Source organism: Sinocyclocheilus grahami, unplaced genomic scaffold, assembly GCF_001515645.1.
Source record: "Sinocyclocheilus grahami isolate Dianchi unplaced genomic scaffold, SAMN03320097.WGS_v1.1 scaffold352.1, whole genome shotgun sequence".
NCBI classification, from domain to species: Eukaryota; Metazoa; Chordata; class Actinopteri; order Cypriniformes; family Cyprinidae; genus Sinocyclocheilus; species Sinocyclocheilus grahami.
In genome coordinates, this window is record NW_015505531.1 from 827,461 (window position 1) to 849,625 (window position 22,165).

General features: G+C 38.4%; 1 protein-coding gene across 3 annotated transcripts in view; it reads right to left on the reverse strand.

The window, feature by feature from the left end:
- Positions 1 to 903: 903 nt before the first annotated feature.
- LOC107548673 (structural maintenance of chromosomes protein 5-like) overlaps positions 904 to 22,165 on the reverse strand; it is a 33,661-nt gene continuing 12,399 nt past the window's right edge. For 2 of the 3 annotated variants that reach the window (XM_016229457.1, XM_016229458.1), the window contains exons 7-25: positions 21,119 to 21,253; positions 20,893 to 21,033; positions 19,202 to 19,363; positions 15,767 to 15,838; positions 15,404 to 15,659; positions 14,174 to 14,328; positions 13,972 to 14,085; positions 12,139 to 12,233; positions 11,931 to 12,063; positions 10,862 to 11,086; positions 10,272 to 10,643; positions 10,072 to 10,194; positions 7,353 to 7,481; positions 7,168 to 7,263; positions 4,240 to 4,344; positions 4,042 to 4,161; positions 3,576 to 3,755; positions 1,692 to 1,787; positions 904 to 1,612 (exon numbers count right to left, since the gene is read on the reverse strand). In XM_016229457.1, coding sequence (XP_016084943.1) covers positions 1,481 to 1,612; positions 1,692 to 1,787; positions 3,576 to 3,755; positions 4,042 to 4,161; positions 4,240 to 4,344; positions 7,168 to 7,263; positions 7,353 to 7,481; positions 10,072 to 10,194; positions 10,272 to 10,643; positions 10,862 to 11,086; positions 11,931 to 12,063; positions 12,139 to 12,233; positions 13,972 to 14,085; positions 14,174 to 14,328; positions 15,404 to 15,659; positions 15,767 to 15,838; positions 19,202 to 19,363; positions 20,893 to 21,033; positions 21,119 to 21,253 — 2,841 coding nt within the window. In that variant the 3' untranslated portion in view covers positions 904 to 1,480. The remainder of the gene's footprint in view (positions 1,613 to 1,691; positions 1,788 to 3,575; positions 3,756 to 4,041; positions 4,162 to 4,239; positions 4,345 to 7,167; positions 7,264 to 7,352; positions 7,482 to 10,071; positions 10,195 to 10,271; positions 10,644 to 10,861; positions 11,087 to 11,930; positions 12,064 to 12,138; positions 12,234 to 13,971; positions 14,086 to 14,173; positions 14,329 to 15,403; positions 15,660 to 15,766; positions 15,839 to 19,201; positions 19,364 to 20,892; positions 21,034 to 21,118; positions 21,254 to 22,165) is intronic. The other variant, XM_016229459.1, reaches the window with a different exon arrangement.

Consider the following 22,165-nt stretch of genomic DNA (forward strand, 5'->3'; position numbering starts at 1 on the left):
TTTAGCAGTGGCACGGGATTGCCAGATTTCCCCCCATAAAACTACCTAACTTATATAAAACAAAAGATAAAATTGCTAGATGGGCAGTAAGAATTGTTTTTTATTATTATATCTTATAATAGTAGTAGGATTGTGGCAGGTTTACAAGGGATAAGGAATTTTCATTTTCCTGCCAATACACCTGAACGATTTAATCAGCAGTGACTTTTAATACTTTAAAATTAAATGTTAAAGGTCTCATATGATGCTGCTAAAAAGAACATTATTTTGTGTATTTGGTGTAATGAAATGTGTTTATGCGGTTTAAGGTTCAAAAAACACATTGTTTTCCACATACTGTACATTATTGTTTCTCCTCTATGCCCCGCCTTTCTGAAACGCATCGATTTTTACAAAGCTCATCTTTCTGAAAAAGCGAGGTGTGCTGTGATTGGCCGAATTCCTCAAGTGTGTGACAGAAATGTTACGCCCCTCACCATACTGTGATGCCTGCGGCAACCACATGTGACGACCCCGGGCTGGAAGGCCAAACAAAGTATTTTCACTTTCACAATGAAGCACACAGCTTCTTCACGACATGGCGGCGGCGGCAACAATACTACAGCAAGAATAAAAGTTACGCCTTCTTTCTTTGCGTGAACATTTGGGTGGCGTTATGCTAATATTTCCACATAGTGAGGTAGATATGTGGGGGCGTGTTAGAACGAGCCGTTTTAGGGGGGCGTGGACAAGTCTTAACTTTTATAAAGAATATCTCTTTGGGTTTGAGACTTTAGTCTTTGCAACTTTACAGATCTTCTTTATGCACCAAGAGCTTGTAACACTCCAAAGAGAAAGGAAAACTTGAAATCGCATCATACGACCCCTTTAATCATATATATATATATATATATATATATGTTTTCTTCCTAAATGAATCAGTGTTTTTGAACGAATCAGTTGAGTCAATGTCTCAAAGTCAAGAGTTCATGTCACCTGCATAAAGGCTCAAAAATCCAACATACTGACAGCCAAACAAACAAGTGCAGTGATATCAACAAAAAAATTATTTATATTTTAAAATAGCCATACATTCAATCTTATTTGTATACCGGTGTTGAAAACACAAAATGGAAAAATGCTTCTTGTCTGGTCACATTCAATTATGAATTGCATGAATCATGTGAATTGAAAGCATATATTAAATCAAAATGGTGAAATTTGACCAAAAAAACCTGAGCAGTTTGCATCACTGGATGTTACTGTGTAAAACTGTTCTCATGTTACATTTCTGACCCTATGTGTGAGCAATAATTATAATAATAGAGATGCCTCCTTTAGTGAGAATAAACACTAGACTTGGTTTTAAGGAAACAGCAGTAGCATTTATTAAACAAAAACATTTGTATGCATATTTGACATGAAGGCACTTAGCATCTGAACTGGTAATCCAGCTAGAACTTGAGCTACTCTGAACAGCTCAACATGTAGTTGAGTTTCTTCAGCGGTTGTGTCCGCGTTTGGCGCGTCGGATAAAGGCTTTCTCGCTCCATTTGTTCGGCGGCAGCATGTAGGGTCCGTTGTGCACACAGAGGATGGTCATCTGCTCCGCGTACTGCAGGTTCTGTAGGAGCTACACACACACACACACACACTCGATGATGCTCTAATATCACTGAACACGTCACACACCCATCAGTCAGCAAACCTACCTTAGGTGTGATGAAGAAATACTGAGACGTGTTCACACCACACGCCGTCCTCGCTACAATGTTAAACACTCGTCTCTCATTGACAGGATCCATGCCCTGAACAACACAACACAACACAACACACATCAGTCAAACGACACACACGCACACTTCACCTCAGGAATGCGCAGACTATTACACAACTAACTCGATGCTCTTGAACTAAGGTAAATGATTTAAACCAATTCTGCAGTTCTGTCAGGACCACTATCGTCAAAGATGATTGGCAATTAGCATACAGTTTGGATTGGCGGTATGGTTCTGTTCTGGGCAAGAACTCCCTGCGCATCCATGCAGCCTAGCATGGATGAGAGCAGGGAGAGCAGCGATAACCCCCCCAGAGTAAACAGAACAGAACCAACATAAATGTATTGCAGATATCGTTAAAGTTCAATAATGTTATGTACACATTTTAGAATTAGTCTGATTCAAAGGAGAATCAGAAGGCTGAATCCCGACTGACAGAGGAGGAGCTGGGGATGGAGGAGGGTAATTAGCTATTGAGCAATGCGAAAACTGCTGATACTAATGCGGGACCTTATATATGAATGCTTAGATAGGTGTCGTATATTTCCACAGGTAGATGGGATCAGCTGAGAGTCAGCTGATGCGAGCTTGACTAACGTGACCTGCCAGAACTAACGCTACGCTAGATTTCTGAAAACTCGAGGCATGATAAAGCATAATCTACTGACATAAAACAGTCTGCATAATGTTTATATGCGGTTAATGATTTAATTCCACAAGCCCAGCAATCAAATAAAAACACTGTGATTTATGAATTCTGTGTGACTTTGACTGCATGTGACGACAATATTCAACAGCGATCAGGTGATTCCGGCTGTCGATGGACACGCACAACAAATATAAATAAATACATTTAAATATGAATTAGTAATAAATTAATAAATATTTATTGGTATGTTATTTCTTTATTTGTGGAAAAGACTTCAATAGGATTACAGAACAGCGTGAGAAGTTTTTTTTTTACAGATTTAAAAACGATTTAAAGTTTTTTTTCTCCCAAACTGATTTCCAAATAAATTATGAAATATTTCGTCAAAATAATATAATGTGGCACTGCTGTGCATGTTTTTTCTATCTTTTAATTAAAATGTGTGACATTACATTTATTACAATCATCATCAGCAGCCATTAAAACCCCCACATCAGCTGACCTGTAACGAAAACCAGAATTATTTGAGTATTTTTACTATACTAGCCTAGAATTTAATAACAGTTCAATTAGTTTTAAGTTCTGTTTTCATTTTAATTAAATTTTAGTTATGTGTTTGACATTAAAAAAAATAGTCCAATTTGTATTCATTTGAGTAATTTTAGGGCTTTTTTAGTTTAGTTTTATGTAAAAATAACTGGACAGACTGTGTTAGACCAGTGTTATCTTAGTATCACTGAGACACTAGTATAGTTCTTATCATTAGATTTAATTCATTTCGTTTTTTTCATTTTCATTTCTAAGATTTAGTCATTATGTTGTGTTTTTGTTATTTTCATTGTTTTTTTGTCTATATAGTTTTTATTATTTTAATATATTTGTTTTATTATTTTTGTATTTATATCGTTTTAGTTTTAGTTATTTTAGTACATCAAGTTAAGCTAAAATTATTTTTTTTCAATAACAATTACAATTTGTTTTATGGTTTTAGTTTTAGTGAACAATAACACCACTGACAATGTAAATCCTTATTGCTCTAATACAGCGAAGAATTTATAAGCTAAGCATCTATAAGAAAGACCAGCATTTTGTCTGGAACCGATCCGGTAAGCTGTGGAATAAAGTGAACTCAGTGTGTCTGAATGAGTCCCGTGTCTGTGAGTCTTCACCTGGTTGATCTCGTCCACCACTCTGAAGGGGCAGCGGTTGAGCTCCTGCAGGGCCATGAGGTACAGCATGGTGGACACGCTGCGCTCTCCGCCGCTCTGATGGTGAGGCGTCAGCTCATGCAGCGGAGCGCTGCTGTGAAACTTCACCCGGATACGGATGCCGTACTTATCATACTCCTCCTGAAACACATTTACACAACACTGTGTTTGCTGGAGTCTGGCTTATGCTGCTTCAAACAGTGTTTGCAGACGTTATTTTGGAGTACAAGATGAGAATGTGGCTTTTACACCAATAAAACAAACTGAGATTCAGCATTAACTGAACCCAGGACAACAACAAAACCTCTTCTCTCATACAGCAACCAAAAGCCACCAAATGTCCTTCGCTGTCAGCTGGATGAAACTGAACATGAGAGAACGGGGCAGCCTGACATGATGTTATGAGAGTGTATGAACGTGTCCTCACCTTGTTCTCCCAGTGCAGATCCACCTCTCCAACGCACTGCATGGAGCGAAAGAAATCACCGAAGCGCTTGTTGATCTGATCCACCAGCTGCTTCAGAGGATTCAGCCAGCGCTCTTTAGCCTAACACACACGGTCACACTGGTTAGCGGTCTGTATGATGGTGTTGGTGTGACGGGGGTTGTGCTTTGTCAGACGCACCTCAGCAATGTTTTGTCTGTAGGTTCTCAGAGCGTTGGTCTTGTCGTCCAGCTCCTTCTCCATGTTCTTAATCTCCAGCTCACGTCTGTTATATTCCTCCACCACCTGACAGTAAAACCACAGCACATGACACAGGAACTGACTGTACACTGAGCTCAACCCCATAGTTGTGCTGCTAACTGCGTCACACTGCGACGACATTCAGAATGAGAAACTGGACAACTAGAGAATGTTGTGGCTAATATAATATGCCAATGAATGTGATAATAGTCTAATACGGTTTAACTTACGATTTCCACGATGCAGAAAAAACTAATGGAATCACACAATCCAATCATAAAAAAGGATACTGTATGATGCGGAATGTCTCAGAATTTGACAAATGGATAAAATGTACAATTATATTTTGGATGAATAAATCGAATGAAGTATCAACTAGTGTCAGTGAACAGAATCAATTTCCATAACACACAATAACCACTGCAGCTTTTATCAGCTGAATCAAGTTACCGTAACTTAAAGAGATAGTTCACCCAAAAATTTTAATTCTGTCATCATTTAAATCCCCCTTATGTTGTTCCAAACCTATACAAGTTTGTCTTTTCTGTTGAGAACAAAAGATTTTAAGGAGTGTAGAATGGAAAAAAATACTATGAAGTCAATGGCTACCGTCAACTGTTTGCTTACCAACATTCTTCAAAATATTTTCTTTTGTGCTCAACAGAAGAAAGAAACTCATATGTATTTGGAACAATTTGAGGGGAGTAAATGATGACAAAATTGTAATTTTTGGGTGAACTATCCCTTTAAGTCTCACAAGTAAAGTGATTTGTGTCTTGTGTGAAATTGCTGAAACTGATGTAAAAGTCACCTGTGCTTTTATTTGGGTTAAGTATGCTGCTTATGTAGGGAGTAGACAATGAGGCAGTTCAGGATTTGGAGCAGAGCTATTTTATCTCTCTTTCAATCCTTTTTTTTTTTTTATGGAAAAAAAATGATGTTGGACTTCAAATATTTTCCATCTGAGGCATCATCTTCCACTGGACATCTGTCCTGGAACTGATTATGCCTTTTGAATCACTGTTCATTAACAGTCCATATATGTGTGATCTGAAGATATTTATGAATGCTGGCTGGAATTGTGTTATTGTCTTTAAACACCTGGAATCAATCTGCGTGTCCTCGGCGGAAAAAATCTGCGCTATTCTATTTCAGTCGGAACCGATATGTTTATTGCGTAACAGAACTACAGCCAGGCTGCTGCAGTTAATGAATATGTGGAAGGTGTGTTAATGACTTTCTTTCAGGTCGCCAGACTTCCTCTCAGCTGCGCGCATTAAAAGCACAGAGCGTTATATGAGAAATGTTCTGACTGCTGCAGGTCTGTCCTGAATGAAAGAGTGCGTCTGGAGGAAAGTTTATTTGGCTGTCCGCCCCTCCACTCCTCTCTCGCCCCCATGAGTGCTATTCCATGCCTCCGTTCTCTCGTGGGACGGGCCGGAACAGGAAGCAGGCCTTAACGAGCGACAAGGAAGAGGAGTGGGTGCAGAGACACTCCTAACAAACGCCTCTCTGTGTGTGTGTGTGTTTTGAGTTTGAGGATTCTTGGAGTGACTTCTTACTCCACTTTTGTTCCCGATGGATGTGCTGATTCGTGTTAAATATCTTCTTTTGAGTTCAACAGAAGAAAGAAACTCTTACAGTTTTGGAACAACATGACGGTGAGTAAATGACGATGACTTAAATGTTTGGGAGATCAATTCCTGTAAGTGTGGTCCTCTTAACTAGTTTAATTGCTACTATTTTCTACTAAACTAGGCTGTGAGTCCAATTTCAAACTGACATTCTGGTAATTTGCAATCTCAAAATGGTTAAATACTGAAGCAAATTGTTTATCACGCTCAACTAAAAATGAACTCTGGAGCTAATATTGGCATCTATGTTACAGTTAAAGGCACAATATCCAAAAACCACTAGAACAGTGTTATATATTTTGCTGACTTGTGTACTTACATTATCTCAAATGTTTCGATGAATGTTTAAATCCAGAGAAATAAGCAATTTTAACTAGTGACACGGACCGTGTTCATAGTGTCATTGTGTCGCCTGCCAATGACGTCATAACCCCTCGATTTCCGGTTTTGTTTTGTAGAAAACATGGAAACACCAAAGACGCTTTGATATGTTGTGCGTTTTAATAGACCGGTGACGACCGAACAGAGTAGCATTATAACAGAACTTTCAAACGTATCTCGTATGATAAAAACAGCATAATAAAAGCCCCGCTGCTTTACCCCACATACGCACGACCGGAAGGAGCGGAAGCGGTCGACTGTGGCATAATAAAAGCGCCGCTGCTTTCGAGCCGTGTGTCACGCTCGTTCAGCGGCCTCGTTTCGCTTCGACGGCTTAAGCCTCACCCTGCTTCATTCTACTACATTAATAAATCATTAGCTCAACCATGAACATAATTTCTGCCCGAGTCCCGTCGGATTGCATCGGCTGTGGGGATGAAGACCACAACTCCCATGATTCCACACTCAGTCACGGTGTCATCAAACTACACCTTTGTTTCTTTGTTTGTTTTGAATACATGCCCTCTAGCAGCGAAAATTACTTCGGTTTTTACATGTACGTGAGAGTCCACATACAGTGCGCGTGACGCAAATTTTGTCACCAGAATAGTATGTGTGTACTGTATGCACATTATCCAATTTTTGTAACCACGTGTACTTTGTATGTGCAGGTCGCACATGTGCACTGAATTTGTTTTGCACTACTCAGTTGACTGTACGTATACACTAGCGCACGTGTAAAACACTGAAGTATACCTTAATGTGAGCTTTCAGCATGAGGTAAGGATTAACTAGTAGCATTATAAAGGCAGAGGTCAGGTTAAGCATGGATGAGCTGATGTGTTTGTCTCACAGTATCACTGAGGCCGGTGAAGCACTCGGCTCTGGTCTTCTCCTCATTCAACATGGCATCAATCTCATCCAGTGTATCGGGAAACTGGCTGAAGGCCTGAAAGGAAACGACACACACAATGTTGTAAAATAAGGAATTACAGGCTGAATGAAAGATGAGGGGTGTCTGAGGCAGACGGAGCTCACTCTGTGTAGTTCATCTGGGACGGCCGTCTCTCCGGGGCTCATTTTACAGATCGCACTGGCCCTACTCATCAGGGTCTTACACTTGGCCAACAGATTGGTCTTTATCTGGTCCAACTTGGTGTACACCCCCTGTACGAGCACACAGACACATGTTCAGGGTCTTACTGTGCACGATTCATCAGTGAATGAGAACATTTTAATTAAGGAGAGATATGAGGGCATGCTCTTGTTAAAATATACTGTTATCCTGGAATATTCAAGTTGTCGACAAATTTAATCGTCAACTTTTAAATAAAGAATATTAGAAAATAGACGACAATTTTTTTTAACACATGCCACCATTCAAAAGTTTGGGGTTGGTAAGATTTTTTAATGTTGTTAAAGTACCTTTTGTTCACCAAGACGGCACTTATTTGATAAAAAATAATCATTAAAACTAGTAAGTAATATTCTAAAATATTATTATGATTTAAAATAACTTGTCTGTTTTTAAATGTTATTTATTTCTGTCACATGATCCTTCAGAAATCATTCTAATATGCTGATTTGATGCTCAAGAAACATTTCTGATTATTATCAATGTTAGAAACCGTTGTGCTCTTTCATATTCTTTGTGGCAACTGTGATAATGTTTCAGGATTCTTTGATAAATAGAGAGTTCAAAAGAACTGCATTTATTTAAAATAGAAATCTTTTTCTAACATTACACTAGGGCTGCCACGAACGACTATTTTTATTTCGATTAATCTATCGACTAATTTATCGATTAATCAATTAATCTAAACCCGGGGGAAGACAAGTTCGGTCCTAGAGAGCTTGCAGTCCTGCAGAGTTCAGCTCCAGCCCTAATCAAACACACCTGAACAAGCTAATCAGTGTCTTCAGGATTACTAAGGCTATAGGCAGGGGAGGGTTTTTTCAGGGTTGGAGCTGAACTCTGCAGGACTGCGGCTCTCTAGGACTGAACTTGCCTACACCTGGCCTAAGCGATTGATTTCCCACAAAAATCAACAATTTTTCTTAAGAATATTTTATTAAACCAAATGAAATCCAAATTTCTATTAAATCCTTTTTTTAAATCAAAAGTAAAGCGCAACATAGAGTGCAAGAAGCAAGTGTCCATCTCGTAGTCCAAATCACTGAAATCAAAGTTCAGTATTATAGTGTTAGAATGACAACATATCCACGACTTCTAGTCTACTAATAATACAATTATCATCAAAAAACACTTTTTAAAGGAGTATTTACTAGAAATGTTATTTACCAGAATTTATTTAGGAGAAAAATGTAAATGTGCAGTATTTCTGAAAAAAAAAAGAAAAAAAAAACTTTTTTTTTTTTTTTTTATAAAATCAATTAATTGGAGATGCTTTTGATTATTAAAACTTTATGGAACCAGAAAATAATGGAAAACAGAATTTGGTAAAGATAAAACTGTAAAACTCAATTAATTAGACAGGCTTTTTGATTAATAAAATTATACTAATTTTTCACAGAGTATAGAAAAAAACTGAATTTGGAAATAAAACGGATTTCATAGGTCCCTATAATTATAATACATTTTTTTGTGGTAATAAAAATAGATGTAAGTGAATAATAGTCTTTAAAATTACTTAAAATACATATATAATAGCAATGAGACAATAATAATTAGTTCAAATAAAGTATCAAAAGCAAGAAATCATATGGTTTTATTGAGCAAAACTGTTAAAATACATAATGTATTATAAACGATAGCTAATGTACATTACGCATTACAACAAAGGCCTGCAGGGGGCGCCAACGGCCTGACGATTGTTTTTACACATTACTGTGCGATCTAATACTTGTTTAATATTGACCAAGCACCATTTCATTCAAATGTCTACTTAATCTTTAATATTTGGCCATTTCTTTAGGACAGAAATGCTATAGCCACTGTAATTAAAAGAATATGTGGACATCAAAACGTTTGAACTCAGAGTGAGGGTTTCAGCTTTTATTTTGAAACCTCGAGATGGTTTTCTCCTGTGTTTGCGTGGATTTATAAATGATTTACCTTACAAATCTGATGAAATGGCGCACGTTGCGTTCCCAGATGAACGTTATAATAAACCCAAACTCACAACAACATGCAGAGATGGAGTTTGAGCCGCTCCACACATGTAAATGATAACAGTTCCTGTGGAACTACTGTGAACGGAGCCGCTGTGTGACGCACGTACTTAACCTACACGCATGGAAATAATTAAAGCGCATATACTCTATTAGAACGGCATCGCATATCATTATTTAATTAAATCGTAGCGTTTGTGAATTCACAATTATTCTTAATTATGATTTTTAAATGGGTTTAATATATCATGCAGCCTTGGGAAACAGTCTAATAATGTGTTTTATGGATTCTCGTCCGTGAAATGCGCCACCTCCGGTATTTTGCCGGTTAGTCGACGCAGCAAAATGAAGTCGAGGATTTTTTAAAATCGAATAGTCTAATAAAATCGACAATTTTACTTTTGATCAATTTAATGTGTCCTTGCTGAATAAAAGTATTCCTTTCTGAAAAATAAATGTTACTAACCCGTAGTGTAATTGTATTAATGCAATATTACATTATAATTTATATAAGAAAAACAACAGAAATGGGTTTATAAAAAGACCCTCATTTATTTGCTGACTATCCCATTTGACTATAAAATATGTCAGTAAAATGCATTGCTAATGTGACAGATTCTCTTACCTCTGCTTGCTTGAGTTCAGCTAAACTGTCCCTGCAGTCCGTCACCAGCTTGGTTTTCTCAGCAGAGACACCTGCGCTCTGGAGAGCCAAGTACACCTTCTCCATACTCATTCTGGCCTTCATCTACAAACACACATATGAAGCCATAAGACACAGAACAGCTGACGGTAGAAATCAACCTCCGGAGAGGACTAACACACCTGCATGTGACTCAGATACTCCTCCATTATGGCCACTTTCTTGTTGTTTACAGCCGCGATCTTGGTATTCGTTTCCTCTTCAATTGCCTGCAAGTTGATCTCGTTCTGCTCCATCTGCCGCAAACTGCACAGAGAGAAAAATATATAATAGATAGCGGATTTAAAACAAAGCTGCACACAGCTGGTTTTAGGAGGAAGGTACCTGTCCTGTTTTGTGCTGATTTTCTGCTCCAGCTGTCTCTTCTTGCCTTTCAGCTCAGACAGTTTCTTCTTCTTAGCACGCAGCTCATTATCATGGCGGTCCAGTTTAGTTAGTTGCTCACGAACGGCTGCCATCCGTTGATCACATCTCTGCACCTTCCTCTCTGCTGCCTGTGAGCCAAACGTCAAATCTTGAGGTCATTACACTTATTCAGTTGATCTCCTTTCCTTTTATTATTTTGAGTTGTGACATATAGAGTTGTGACATATAGCTCAAAAAGCTTACAAAAAGCAGGCTCTCAAATGGTTTGAAGGGTGATTTCTTTCCTAATGACTGATTTAACAAACACCAACATTTAATCTACTTAATCAAATAAATTAATACATACCAATGTGCCCCAACATTTCAATCCTAAAGCAGTGTAGACAGTGTGTCTCACCCTCAGCTGCTCCTCCAGCTGATGTCTCTCGTCTGCATCTATGGTCGTAGTGAGGAACTGCGAGGGTCGCAGGGCCGAGTTACTGGACACCACGTTATTAGAGTAGTTGGACTTCTTCACGTTGTACTTCTCCTCCGCTGTGTAGATCACCCTCAACTGAAGCTCTCTGATCACCTGCCACAGAAAAACATAAGTTACAGATTGTAGGGCCCTATGAATTCAGCTTTAGCTTTTACCAAATTCTGTTTCTCCCATTTTAATGGAATTTAATTTCAATAACAAACAAAGGCATGTCTAATCAAGTGAATTCATAAAACCTAATAACTTCAACAATAACAGGGCCCTAAAAAAAGTTTCGTTTTTTCCAGAAATTCTGTAATTTAGTCAGGTGACTAAAGTGGCAGGTGCCCTTTCTGTCCAATCTAGGGGCCCCAGACCGCGATTTGAACTGAGAATTCGAACCAAAATTGCTGATTTGAATCATTCGTTTACATTCAAATGTATGCATTTGACAGATCCAAAGTGAATTTTACATTGCATGCAAGCTATACTTTTTTTTTTTTGAATTCATGTTATCTCTGGGAATCAAACCAATGACCTTGGTGCTGATAGTGTCATGCTCTGTTACAATAATAGGCTACAGAAGCATATTTACAAGTTGATAATGAGCAGCTAGGTCACTTAACAGTTTAAGTTTATTGCCACATCAGCTTCACAGGTTTCATGGCAAAGATTATACATTAAAAATATAGAACACAAAATACAAACACAATAAACATAAACAAATTAATAAAAACAATTATAAAACAAAGTATTACACATACATTTCTATTAAAAAGATACTTTAAATTTACTTTTGAAAGAAATTGTAAAAGTTTTTCTGGGTCCATCTTACAAAACTAGTCCTTAATAGTTTGTCCTGATAATAACCTTTGTCAGCTAGGTCACTTACTACATTCATACGCACAAAACTACATGTGTATTAAGATTCGGGGCCACTGAATGATGGAGGACCTACCATCTCGATCATGCTCTTGGTCTTCTCTGTTCCTACAGGCACATCATTGACTCTGTACTGATGGCACAAGTAACTCATGACCTCCTCAGGAGCATCGAACAGCTCACGCAAATACGAGAAGAAGCCATAACGCCTGACAAAAAGAAAAAAAACTGTAATAAATGTACTGAATAAGACGTCTTGGTAGTGGTTGAGTAGAGGGTGTTACTTCAGAGTCTCCAGGGGTCGTGATGGAGGTCGTTTAGAGCAGGACTCCGCTGGAGCGATGACGCTGTTAACTCGCAGCCTCTGTGTGTCTCGCACCTGAGAAAACCGCACATTTGACCGATTTTACTTACTCTCTATTATAAATGTTTATTATTCTATTATTTTATTGCATTATATTATTTTTTGTTTATTGTTAGAAAATAACACAAATTAAATATATAACACATAAGAATCACAAATGAAGGCTTTAAACTACATCTAGACATGACACTAGTGTTGTCACGGTACCAAAATTTCAGTATTCGGTACCAATACCAGTGAAAATCCACGGTTCTCGGTACCAATTTCGGTACCAAAGCAAAACACAAAAACATGCTAATTAAAAAATTTGACTATACTTTCATTTAATCCAAACTGTGTACATATTTAATTTTAAAGGGCTTTTGAAAACCTAGAGTTATTCAGCCAAGAATAACAACTAAGTTAGCTAAAAGAAATCAAATAAAAAAAAGCTCAGAACTGCTTTCCTGACTGATATGACACAAACAATGTTAACCATTTGTACATTCTCTAACACGCATATTTTAGATTCACAATTCATATAAAAGTCTCTGGTATGTAAAAATAGTAAATATCATCATGTCCTTGTTTTTTTTTTACCCTAATAAAAGTTATAGGAGCATTAAATAGTTAATAAAGAAACTTCATTCTAATGTTCATTATATTAGCGTTAGCCACGCTTATGTTAACGATTAACTACTCTAATAACAGCAATGTTCATTTCAATCCAACATTCAAATTCAAATATTGAATAATATTCATAACAGAAGCAGTGTTTCCCACAGACTTGCACTCTATTTGTGGCGGAATATCTATGCAAATTCATTCTCTGCCAGCAGGAGGCGCTTGTAGAGCAGGAGCGATAGAGGTTTCCCCGGTAAAGCCGCACACAAAGCAGCGCTCAGCTCACAAACGCTGCTCAGGCATTACAGGCAAGATTAAATGAAAATGACATCCAAAATTCATTATATTAGCGTTAGCCACGCTTATGTTAACGATTAACTACTCTAATAACAGCATTCATTTCCAACATTCAAATTCAAATATTGAATAATATTCATAACAGAAGCAGTGTTTCCCACAGACTTGCACTCTATTTGTGGCGGAATATCTATGCAAATTCATTCTCTGCCAGCAGGAGGCGCTTGTAGAGCAGGAGCGATAGAGGTTTCCCCGGTAAAGCCGCACACAAAGCAGCGCTCAGCTCACAAACGCTGCTCAGGCATTACAGGCAAGATTAAATGAAAATGACATCCAAAATTTTCTGAAGACAGTCGGTTTCCTTCAGAAATACAGTGATGTAAAAACACCCGCACCGGGCCGCCACAAATAAATCAATGTATGGGAAACACTGATCTAAATATTACAAATTTAAATGAAACTTACCTGCTTGAACTCTTTCATTTGATCTGGGTATCTTTAAAGTGTTTTGTTAGTTTGATGTGTTATCTCATTTTGATGTTGCCACGTCTCTGCGCACCTTTCGGATAGCGCATCAAGAACCGTGTTGACCGGGTACTCGGTACCACCGGTACTTAAAAAAACCTGGTACCGTAACATTTTCATTCTTTTAGTACCGACTTGGTACCGAAGTACCGGGTCTTTTGACAACACTACATGACACATTTTGGTAACAGGATTTCAATCATTACCAACTTCATAATTAATTAATAATAATATTTAGTTGGACCTCCTAAGGTGAACATTCAATAATCAAAATGATATTTTTTATTGTATCAGCTTCTTTCTAAGTACTACACACTGAGCTTCTCACCTCTGTCATGAACTTCTCCATGTCCTCCTGTCTCTGAAAGACAAAGGCTCTCAAGTCGTTGGCAGGAATTTGACTCTCAACGTATTTTGCGTGCCGAGCATCACGGACATTAATCTGGCAGCAAAGGGAGAGAAGATCAAACCGATCTGCTTGAACACCCATCTCCAAGAAACAGCACCTGAATTAGCAGCTGTGCTCTCACCACCAGCATCATGGGATCATAGACGTTGCCTTTGAAACGATCACGGTTATCCCTCAGCCACTTGAGGGCGGTGTAGGTGTCACGGAAACGGACGCGCAGTTTATCCTCTTTCATCTTCATCATGTCCTCCAGACTCCTCAGACGATTCTGCAAACCTTCAAAAAAACAACCAACAAACTAAAAATCAGTAGCATGACGAATTACTAATATGCTAAAATTGAGTGATTTCTCCATAACAGAAAAAAAATATATATATATATACACAACACATTTCAACCCTCTACATTGTGAGTAAATAACTCGTATATGCGACTAAATCTCCACTCTGGGCAACTAAGTGTCTATCATTAGCCATTGGCTAATCAATTCTTAGATTTTACTCGCCAGTGTAAGAGTTGGAGGGCAAGTATAAGTTTAGCATAGATATATTTTCACTTCAGTAGGGAAATATATATATATATATACACAACACATTTCAACCCTCTACATTGTGAGTAAATAACTCGTATATGCGACTAAATCTCCACTCTGGGCCATTGGCTAATCAATTCTTAGATTTTACTCGCCAGTGTAAGAGTTGGAGGGCAAGTATAAGTTTAGCATAGATATATTTTCACTTCAGTAGGGGGAGCTAATGCGCAAACGGCAATCTCATTGGCTGGCGCTCATCTATTACCGTCCCTGTTTTGATTTCAGCAAATCAGTTCTGGCGAACGCACACAACGTGATTAATATTCATGAACCCAGCAGCTCATCAATCCTTAGTGCGCTGTATTTTGCAGAATTTGTAGTAGTATTATCTTTTGATAATAATTACTGATATCTATTACTATTAACTTTTTGTTTACAGAAACCCTGAATGACCAACAATATCTTAAGCATCACCACCAGTCCTAAGTTCGGTTAAAATAACAAATGTGCATTCATACATGGTTACCAAGTTCAGTTCTAATCACTAAAGTTCTATCATTAAATAGTGCTTAATTATCATAATATCATATTATAATGCTTGACTGACTGATGTTAAGAGTGTACTTTCAGATATTTAGAAATTGTGCTATTTTACAAAGATAAGCTGTATGTATATGTGTGTGTGTGTGTGTAAAATAGTATATCAGTCTGGCGAGTAAACTAAAAAATGTACTAGCCAATGGCGATTAAATTGGCAAGGTGTGCGTAGAGGGTTGCATTTGTATGTTTTTCAGCAACTAAAGTCATCTTAAACATTACGGTGTAATTCTCCAGAGGCTTCGTCTTTGTCTCTGCGCAGGTCCAAACTCTCGCCCTCCAGTTTGGCTTTTTCGTCCTGGATGTTCTTCAGCTCTGCGTTAACATCCTCGATCTGAGGCGTGACGTCCCCCATGCTGCCCATGTGCTGAAGCTCCTTCTGCAGGTCTTTGATCATGAGCTGCGTGTGTCCGATCCGCTTCTGCCGGTCCGCCTCCTCCGTCTGCTTCAGACTCAGGTCCTGTCTGATGTCATCAACCTAAGATTTGAAGAACACCAATCAGTCAGAGTTATAATATGCTCTTTAATAGTGTTATAAAGCGCTCTCTTTAAATGTTCTGTAAGTGGTTTCATTTCAGAACAAACCTCTTTATTCCTCAGTTCAAGCTGATCGTGTTTCTGCTTACATTTCTGTGATGCACCTTTGATATCAGCAGTCTGAAAAGAAAAGAAAAACCACGGGCATTACTTTTCTATAATAAAGGAAATAAAACAGATTCTTGGTAGGGCTGGGCGATAAAAACTCTAGGGATAATCATCATAATTATATAATTTTCCTCTAATGATAACAAGAGTTTGATATAATGTTTATGCGCCAAAAGTGGAAGGAAACAGCGCGACTCATTTGAAGCGTGTCACACGGAGCGTTTATCTGCTCGGCTCAGAGTTCAATTGGCAGCAGATGCAGAAACAGATGTGTTCACTCGCTGACGAGTCTCAGTCCCACGACACTAAACAGCGCTGTGAGATCTAGTGTGAAGCGCTTCAATTCAGCGAAGAACACAAATGATTTAATCTAGATTAAAGCCAGATGAAACAGTGCTGACAAACAGCAGAAACACTGTGCACAATGATAGTCAGGAAGCTTTTCAATCTACAAATCGCCATCATTTACCATGGATTTACTGTAGTAACACCAACTGCACCGTGGTATTTCGGCAGAAATGGGGGATATTCATATTGAATTTGATTATATTATTAATGCAGGCATGTATTAAATGTATTTAAGGAGTAATGGAATATAGGTAATTACAGTATTTTTGTGATTAAGCTATTGAGTTTGTGCATTTATACTAAATGTATTTAGGGTGCGTTCACACTTGTCATGTTTGGTTCGATTAAAACGAACCCTGGTGCAATTGCTCTGTTAGTGCGGCTCGTTTGAGTAAGTGTGAACACTGCTATCCGAACCCTGGTGCGCACCAAACAAGCGCCTTTCAAACAAACTCTGGTGCGGTTCGAATGATATATGAACGCAACACGGACCAAATACTTCTAAACGAACCAAAAACAGGAAGTAATGACAAAATGCGACATGATTTGACGATGCGGAGCGAGCGGTGTATCCAAAACAAAATGAGCAGAGGGCAAACGTAGAGCAACGAGGAGGTAAAGTGCCTTTTATGAGCTCCTTGTGAGTTTGCAGGTGGTGAAAATAAAATTATATGTACACGCAAGAATGAGCGCGCTTAGTCCAGCAGATGGCATTAGGTGTGTTCGACTTAAAACTGCGAGAAGCAGACCGATTGGTGAATGGGTGCTTTGATATCATACACCCACAGCACCGCTTTAAGTCTTTAACGCACCTTTTGTTTGAGGTGTTCAGTGAGTTCCATATATACAAGACAATATATACCTCATTCAAGCCGACCAATCAGGTTGTGAATGTATCACTATGCCTTTAGGTTCGCTGTCAAAACTGCCAGTGTGAACACTCAGCGGACCAGGACCAAATGTATCATTTACTTTTTTGGCCCGGACCAAATGAACCAAACGAACCGAACTACAAGTGTGAACGCACCTGTGTGTGGTTTTAACGGTGGTTATCGTGATCTAAATGTACACTACTATGGAAGACAAATGTTTAACGTTAATAAAACTCAATAAATCAGAATAATTACATTTCAGCATATAAAAATGAGGTTGTTACAATTTTTACAGATGTTACTGTCTTTGATAATGAACATAAATTTACATCTGCATCCTAACTCAAGCTACTAGGGGCGATATAGCCTCAAAATTATATCACGATATTTCAAGAACATTTGCGATGACGATATAGAAAATAAAACATGAAACAACGTTTTATTGATGACTGCAGCTGGCAGGCAGCAGCATTTATTAGTGCAAACAAAATGAAGGGCATTTTCCATTCTTTTCCAATGAGCTACTGTCATCGATGACAGACTACCTAATTTGAAGTGTAAATCTATTGTCATAAGGTGGCAGCAGCAGCTGTGTGTTCGACTTGAAGCAGACCGATCGGTGTACAGGGCCGTAGCTGGGGTTTGCGAGGCAGGTTGTACCGGTGGGCCCTGTTTGAAATTGTGTAAATAGCACAAACAAACAAATTAAACAATGTTTACGTTTTTTCAAGTTTGTAGTTGTCCAGGTACAGAAACTGAATAATCAAATGTAAATAGCACTGCATAGTCTTCACTGTATAAATTAAATATAGATTAATTCTTGTTAAAACTACAAAGTAATTCAGTAAAGAGCAGTGAGTGATTTTCTCCTATTTAATTTCTTGGATTAACATTAAGGACACTGACAGCAGCTAGTAAATTAGGCGCGGTCACTTTAAGAGATCCAATATATAGATACACATTCTATTTCTTTCTCAACTGTTTACTTTCGCTTAAGACATAACCGACCATTTTTTCGAGGATACTCGCAAAGACAGGCATTGTGACAATTTTGTATGTATTTGTCGTTTCAAGAGCAAATACATACAAATGCGTCGCTAAAGATATGCGCCTCGCCTATTTTTGAAGGTAAGAGTGTGCGCTCGAAAATGCTCTAGAGCCGCTCTCGCCATACTTTGATGTCATACACCGATCCGTCTGCGCAGCGCTGCTTCAAGTCGAACACACCTATTGGTTTTGTGGTGTTGTTGTTGTGCACGCTAGGGAATGTACAGTGGGGCAAAAAAGTATTTAGTCAGCCACCAATTGTGCAAGTTCTCCCACTTAAGATGAGAGAGGCCTGTAATTTTCATCATAGGTATACCTCAACTATGAGAGACAAAAATGAGAAAATCACATTGTAGGATTTTTAAAAGAATTTATTTGCAAATTATGGTGGAAAATAAGTATTTGGTCAATAACAAAATTTCATCTCAATACTTTGTTATATACCCTTTGTTGGCAATGACAGAGGTCAAACGTTTTCTGTAAGTCTTCACAAGGTTTTCACACACTGTTGCTGGTATTTTGGCCCATTCCTCCATGCAGATCTACTCTGTATATCCGCCATACATCATCGCGTCACTATATCATTGATATCGCAATATGACACTTTTTTAATCATGTAAAAATGTATACCGGTATTATCGTGGACGGTATGATATGGCACACCCCTACGAGCTACTACTGTCAACTCTTACAAAAATTGTAATATTATTAATACTGCAGCCTGCACTGCAATCTGTGCTGAAGATACATGTCAGGAACACAAACTTGTTTCATGATCTGAAACAATATCGCTCATTAGAACATGCAGAAACTAAGAAATTAATTTTTCTATTCAGATATTTATTTTGCTCAGGAAAAATGACTGGAAAAGAGTAAGGAATTCAAAAAGCTGAAGTGTTTGTCATGTTTTGACCATAAAGAGTTTAAAAACACAATTAACCGTCTGGTTTCTACAACTTTCACTCAGGAGCAAAAATCAGCATTTAAACTTGAAAGAAATAAAGGTAATGATCGATATCGACTGATATGAAAAATTATATTGTGATAATTTTTTTTGGCTATATAACCTAGCCCTAATTCTTGGTAATCAGGTTTGATTTGTGCTGACCAACTCCTTCATCTGGTGCTCGATGGGCTGCAGCTGACTCTCCACCGAGCGGATCTTCCTGAGCAGCGGCTCCTGAGCTTCTTTCAGAGACTTCAGCTTCCTTTTCATTTCCTCTCTCTCCTTCTTCACCCCCTCGAGCTCTTTACGTGCTGTTTCATACTCCTAAAATAGGAAACAGAGAACAAAGTCTTGAAATACATCCGATATGCACATCAAATCTTAAAGTGCACATTAAAAAACCTATGCGCTCAATTGAGTCTGATAATTTTTTATCAGATAAGAAAACGCGCATGAACTACGACGGAAACACATTTACTGAATAAATTCCTCAATGTGCAACAAAAAACTCTTATTTTACCTCACAAGATCATGCGACTGGCTAAATGGACTAACCAGCAGACCATCTCATTGAACATCATCTCAAATGTTGTTTTAGTCAATCTGAAATCCCTGAGCAAAAGTCTGTCATCAAAATGATTTAATTACATCCCAGAACTGTCTGACGAGATTGCTTTTCCAAACGTCAGGCATCCGAATGCAAGATAACATGACAGCTTTTGTGTTTGCATTTCATCTGGATGCCCTGAGGCACAAGTCATTATGTAGGGAAAAAATCCACTATGTCCTTCCCTGGTTGCAGCAACTTTCATTTTCATTATTGATACTTTGCTTGATACTTTGATGATTTTATTGATACTATGACGATTTTGTTCACCTGAACACATGGAAAAGGTTTCATTTGCAAATGTTTTATGTGATAGTGATTACTGTTTAATAATGAATGAACTTCACAGTCATTGAACTGAACTGACTGGAGCTGAATAACAACACTATTGTCTTGCTAGAGCTGCTTTATCTCAGAATATTTAGAGTTTGCATCACTGATCCTGTTATTTTTCTATTTGATACTGCATTGAAACAATCTCTATTGCTATTATTATAACTAATTAAAAAAAATTGCAACTTTGGATGAATACATAGCTATTCTATACTATAACTAATACTAATACCATAAACATACCTTTTTCCCAGGTGTCCCAGTTATTTGTCACCAATGATTAATTTAATTCACAGCTGAAAGTGTCTGATAATAGGGAGTTTTGACAATAAAGTCAGTAGTATACGACTGGCTGCATGATCCAACCATGGTGGTCGCAAGCTGCACGCGTGTGTGACCGCGCAGAAGAAATAATATGCCGTGCACGGAACAGACGCAAAAACTTATTTTTTTTTATATTTATCGAAATCTTTTTTATATTTTATTCTTGTCACATGTCATTCAGTTTGTACTTTGTTTTCCTCAGGCACCATTTCCCTTTGCTGACTGTGTCATTCTGTTCAGGTGTGTGTATTTAATTATCCTTGTTTGGGCTGTGTATTAAAGTTCCTGTGTTTTCAGTTGAGTGTGTCCGGTCATGTCAATGTCAGCGTCTGGTGTTTTTGGAGTTTCCGCCTGAGAGCGCCCTCTGGCTTTTGGATGGAGATTTACTACTGATCACAGAACCGTGCTTCACTGACAAGATGCCCATGACAAACGCAGCTTCTGCCTAATCGCGATTGCAATTTAATTTCGATTAATCGTGCAGCCCTACTTATAATGAAGAGTAATTCCTCTCAGGAATCAGAATTTTTTAGCACTAATGCAACAAATTGTTTTTGGGAAGGTTTAATCTAGTAAGATCTGCACTCACCACCAAGGGTTTCTTCTTCTCTAGCATCTGGATCCTGTCCAAGTGTTTCGTCTTCGTGTAGTAGCGGTCCATATCCAGTTTGTTCCTCTCATTACTCTGTCTGGCCTTCTCTAGGAAGTTGGCTTTCTCCTTACACACATTCTGTCAAACATCACAAACAGGATGGAGTGAAATCAAAGCCCTATCACAGCCTTAAAATGGATTTCAAAACAAGAAAAACATTCACCTCCAGTTTGCTCTCTTTGCTACAATACGTCTTGAGCTCGCAGTGAAACTCATACATTTCTGGTGGGCCGACAGACTTCTCAGTGGCTTCCAGAAGCTCGATATTACTCATCTTAGCAAACTCACCAACCTTCTCCTGCAACACCAAATAAAAGACAAACTATTCATAAAAAAATAAGCAGCTCTTGTGCAGTTCTTCAAAACTTCACAGACATGTTTGACAATATATTAGGGTTGCTCCGATCGATCGGCCGGAGATCAGTATCGGCCGATAATCACATTTTGTGACTCGATCGGTACTCACTACACTTGGCTGATCTCACGAACCGATCGCAATTTGATGACGTCAGCGCATGATGGCGTACATGATGTGGGGACATAAATGATTTGGCGCCACAGTCATGTCATCGCCGGTGTGGAAATGCTATGACGTTTTGAGAAACAATGAAAAATTCGCTATTTGTCGTGTATGTTTTGCATGATAATATGATTAATAGATGGTTAATTTTAGATTCAGTGACGTTAGAGCTGATCTGCGCCTCACTGCACACGTCTGCGGCGCGTTACGGCTCCACAGGAACCGGAGCTGATCGCGACCGCTCTAATGCTTGTGTTTAGAAACGTGCCAGCCACGGCACGTTTCTGAAGCAGCTCTCCGCACTGCTTGGCTAAAAATAGTCTTTTGTGAGTTGTCACAGCGTGGAGGATGGAACAAAACCTCGTCAGAGCCGTAAGAGGTAACGGTAACATAACACGCTGATCGTGGGCTGCTTTTAAATGAACATTTATTTATAAAACAAAATATCATCTTTGGCCATATTAGCCTATTCAATAGCATTAACACAGGCTTGACTCCTTTCAAACTTTATCTGGAATTGTCACCGTTTCTGTCACTGCAACTTCCCGATCAGGCCAGGCGAACGTAGTAATGTAGTTAATATTTGCATAATTTATTATTTATTTTATCTACCTGCGACCCACCCGCAAATAATCAGAATGTATTTTTATTACCCCACCCATGGATATAGGAAAAGCAAAATATGTTTGC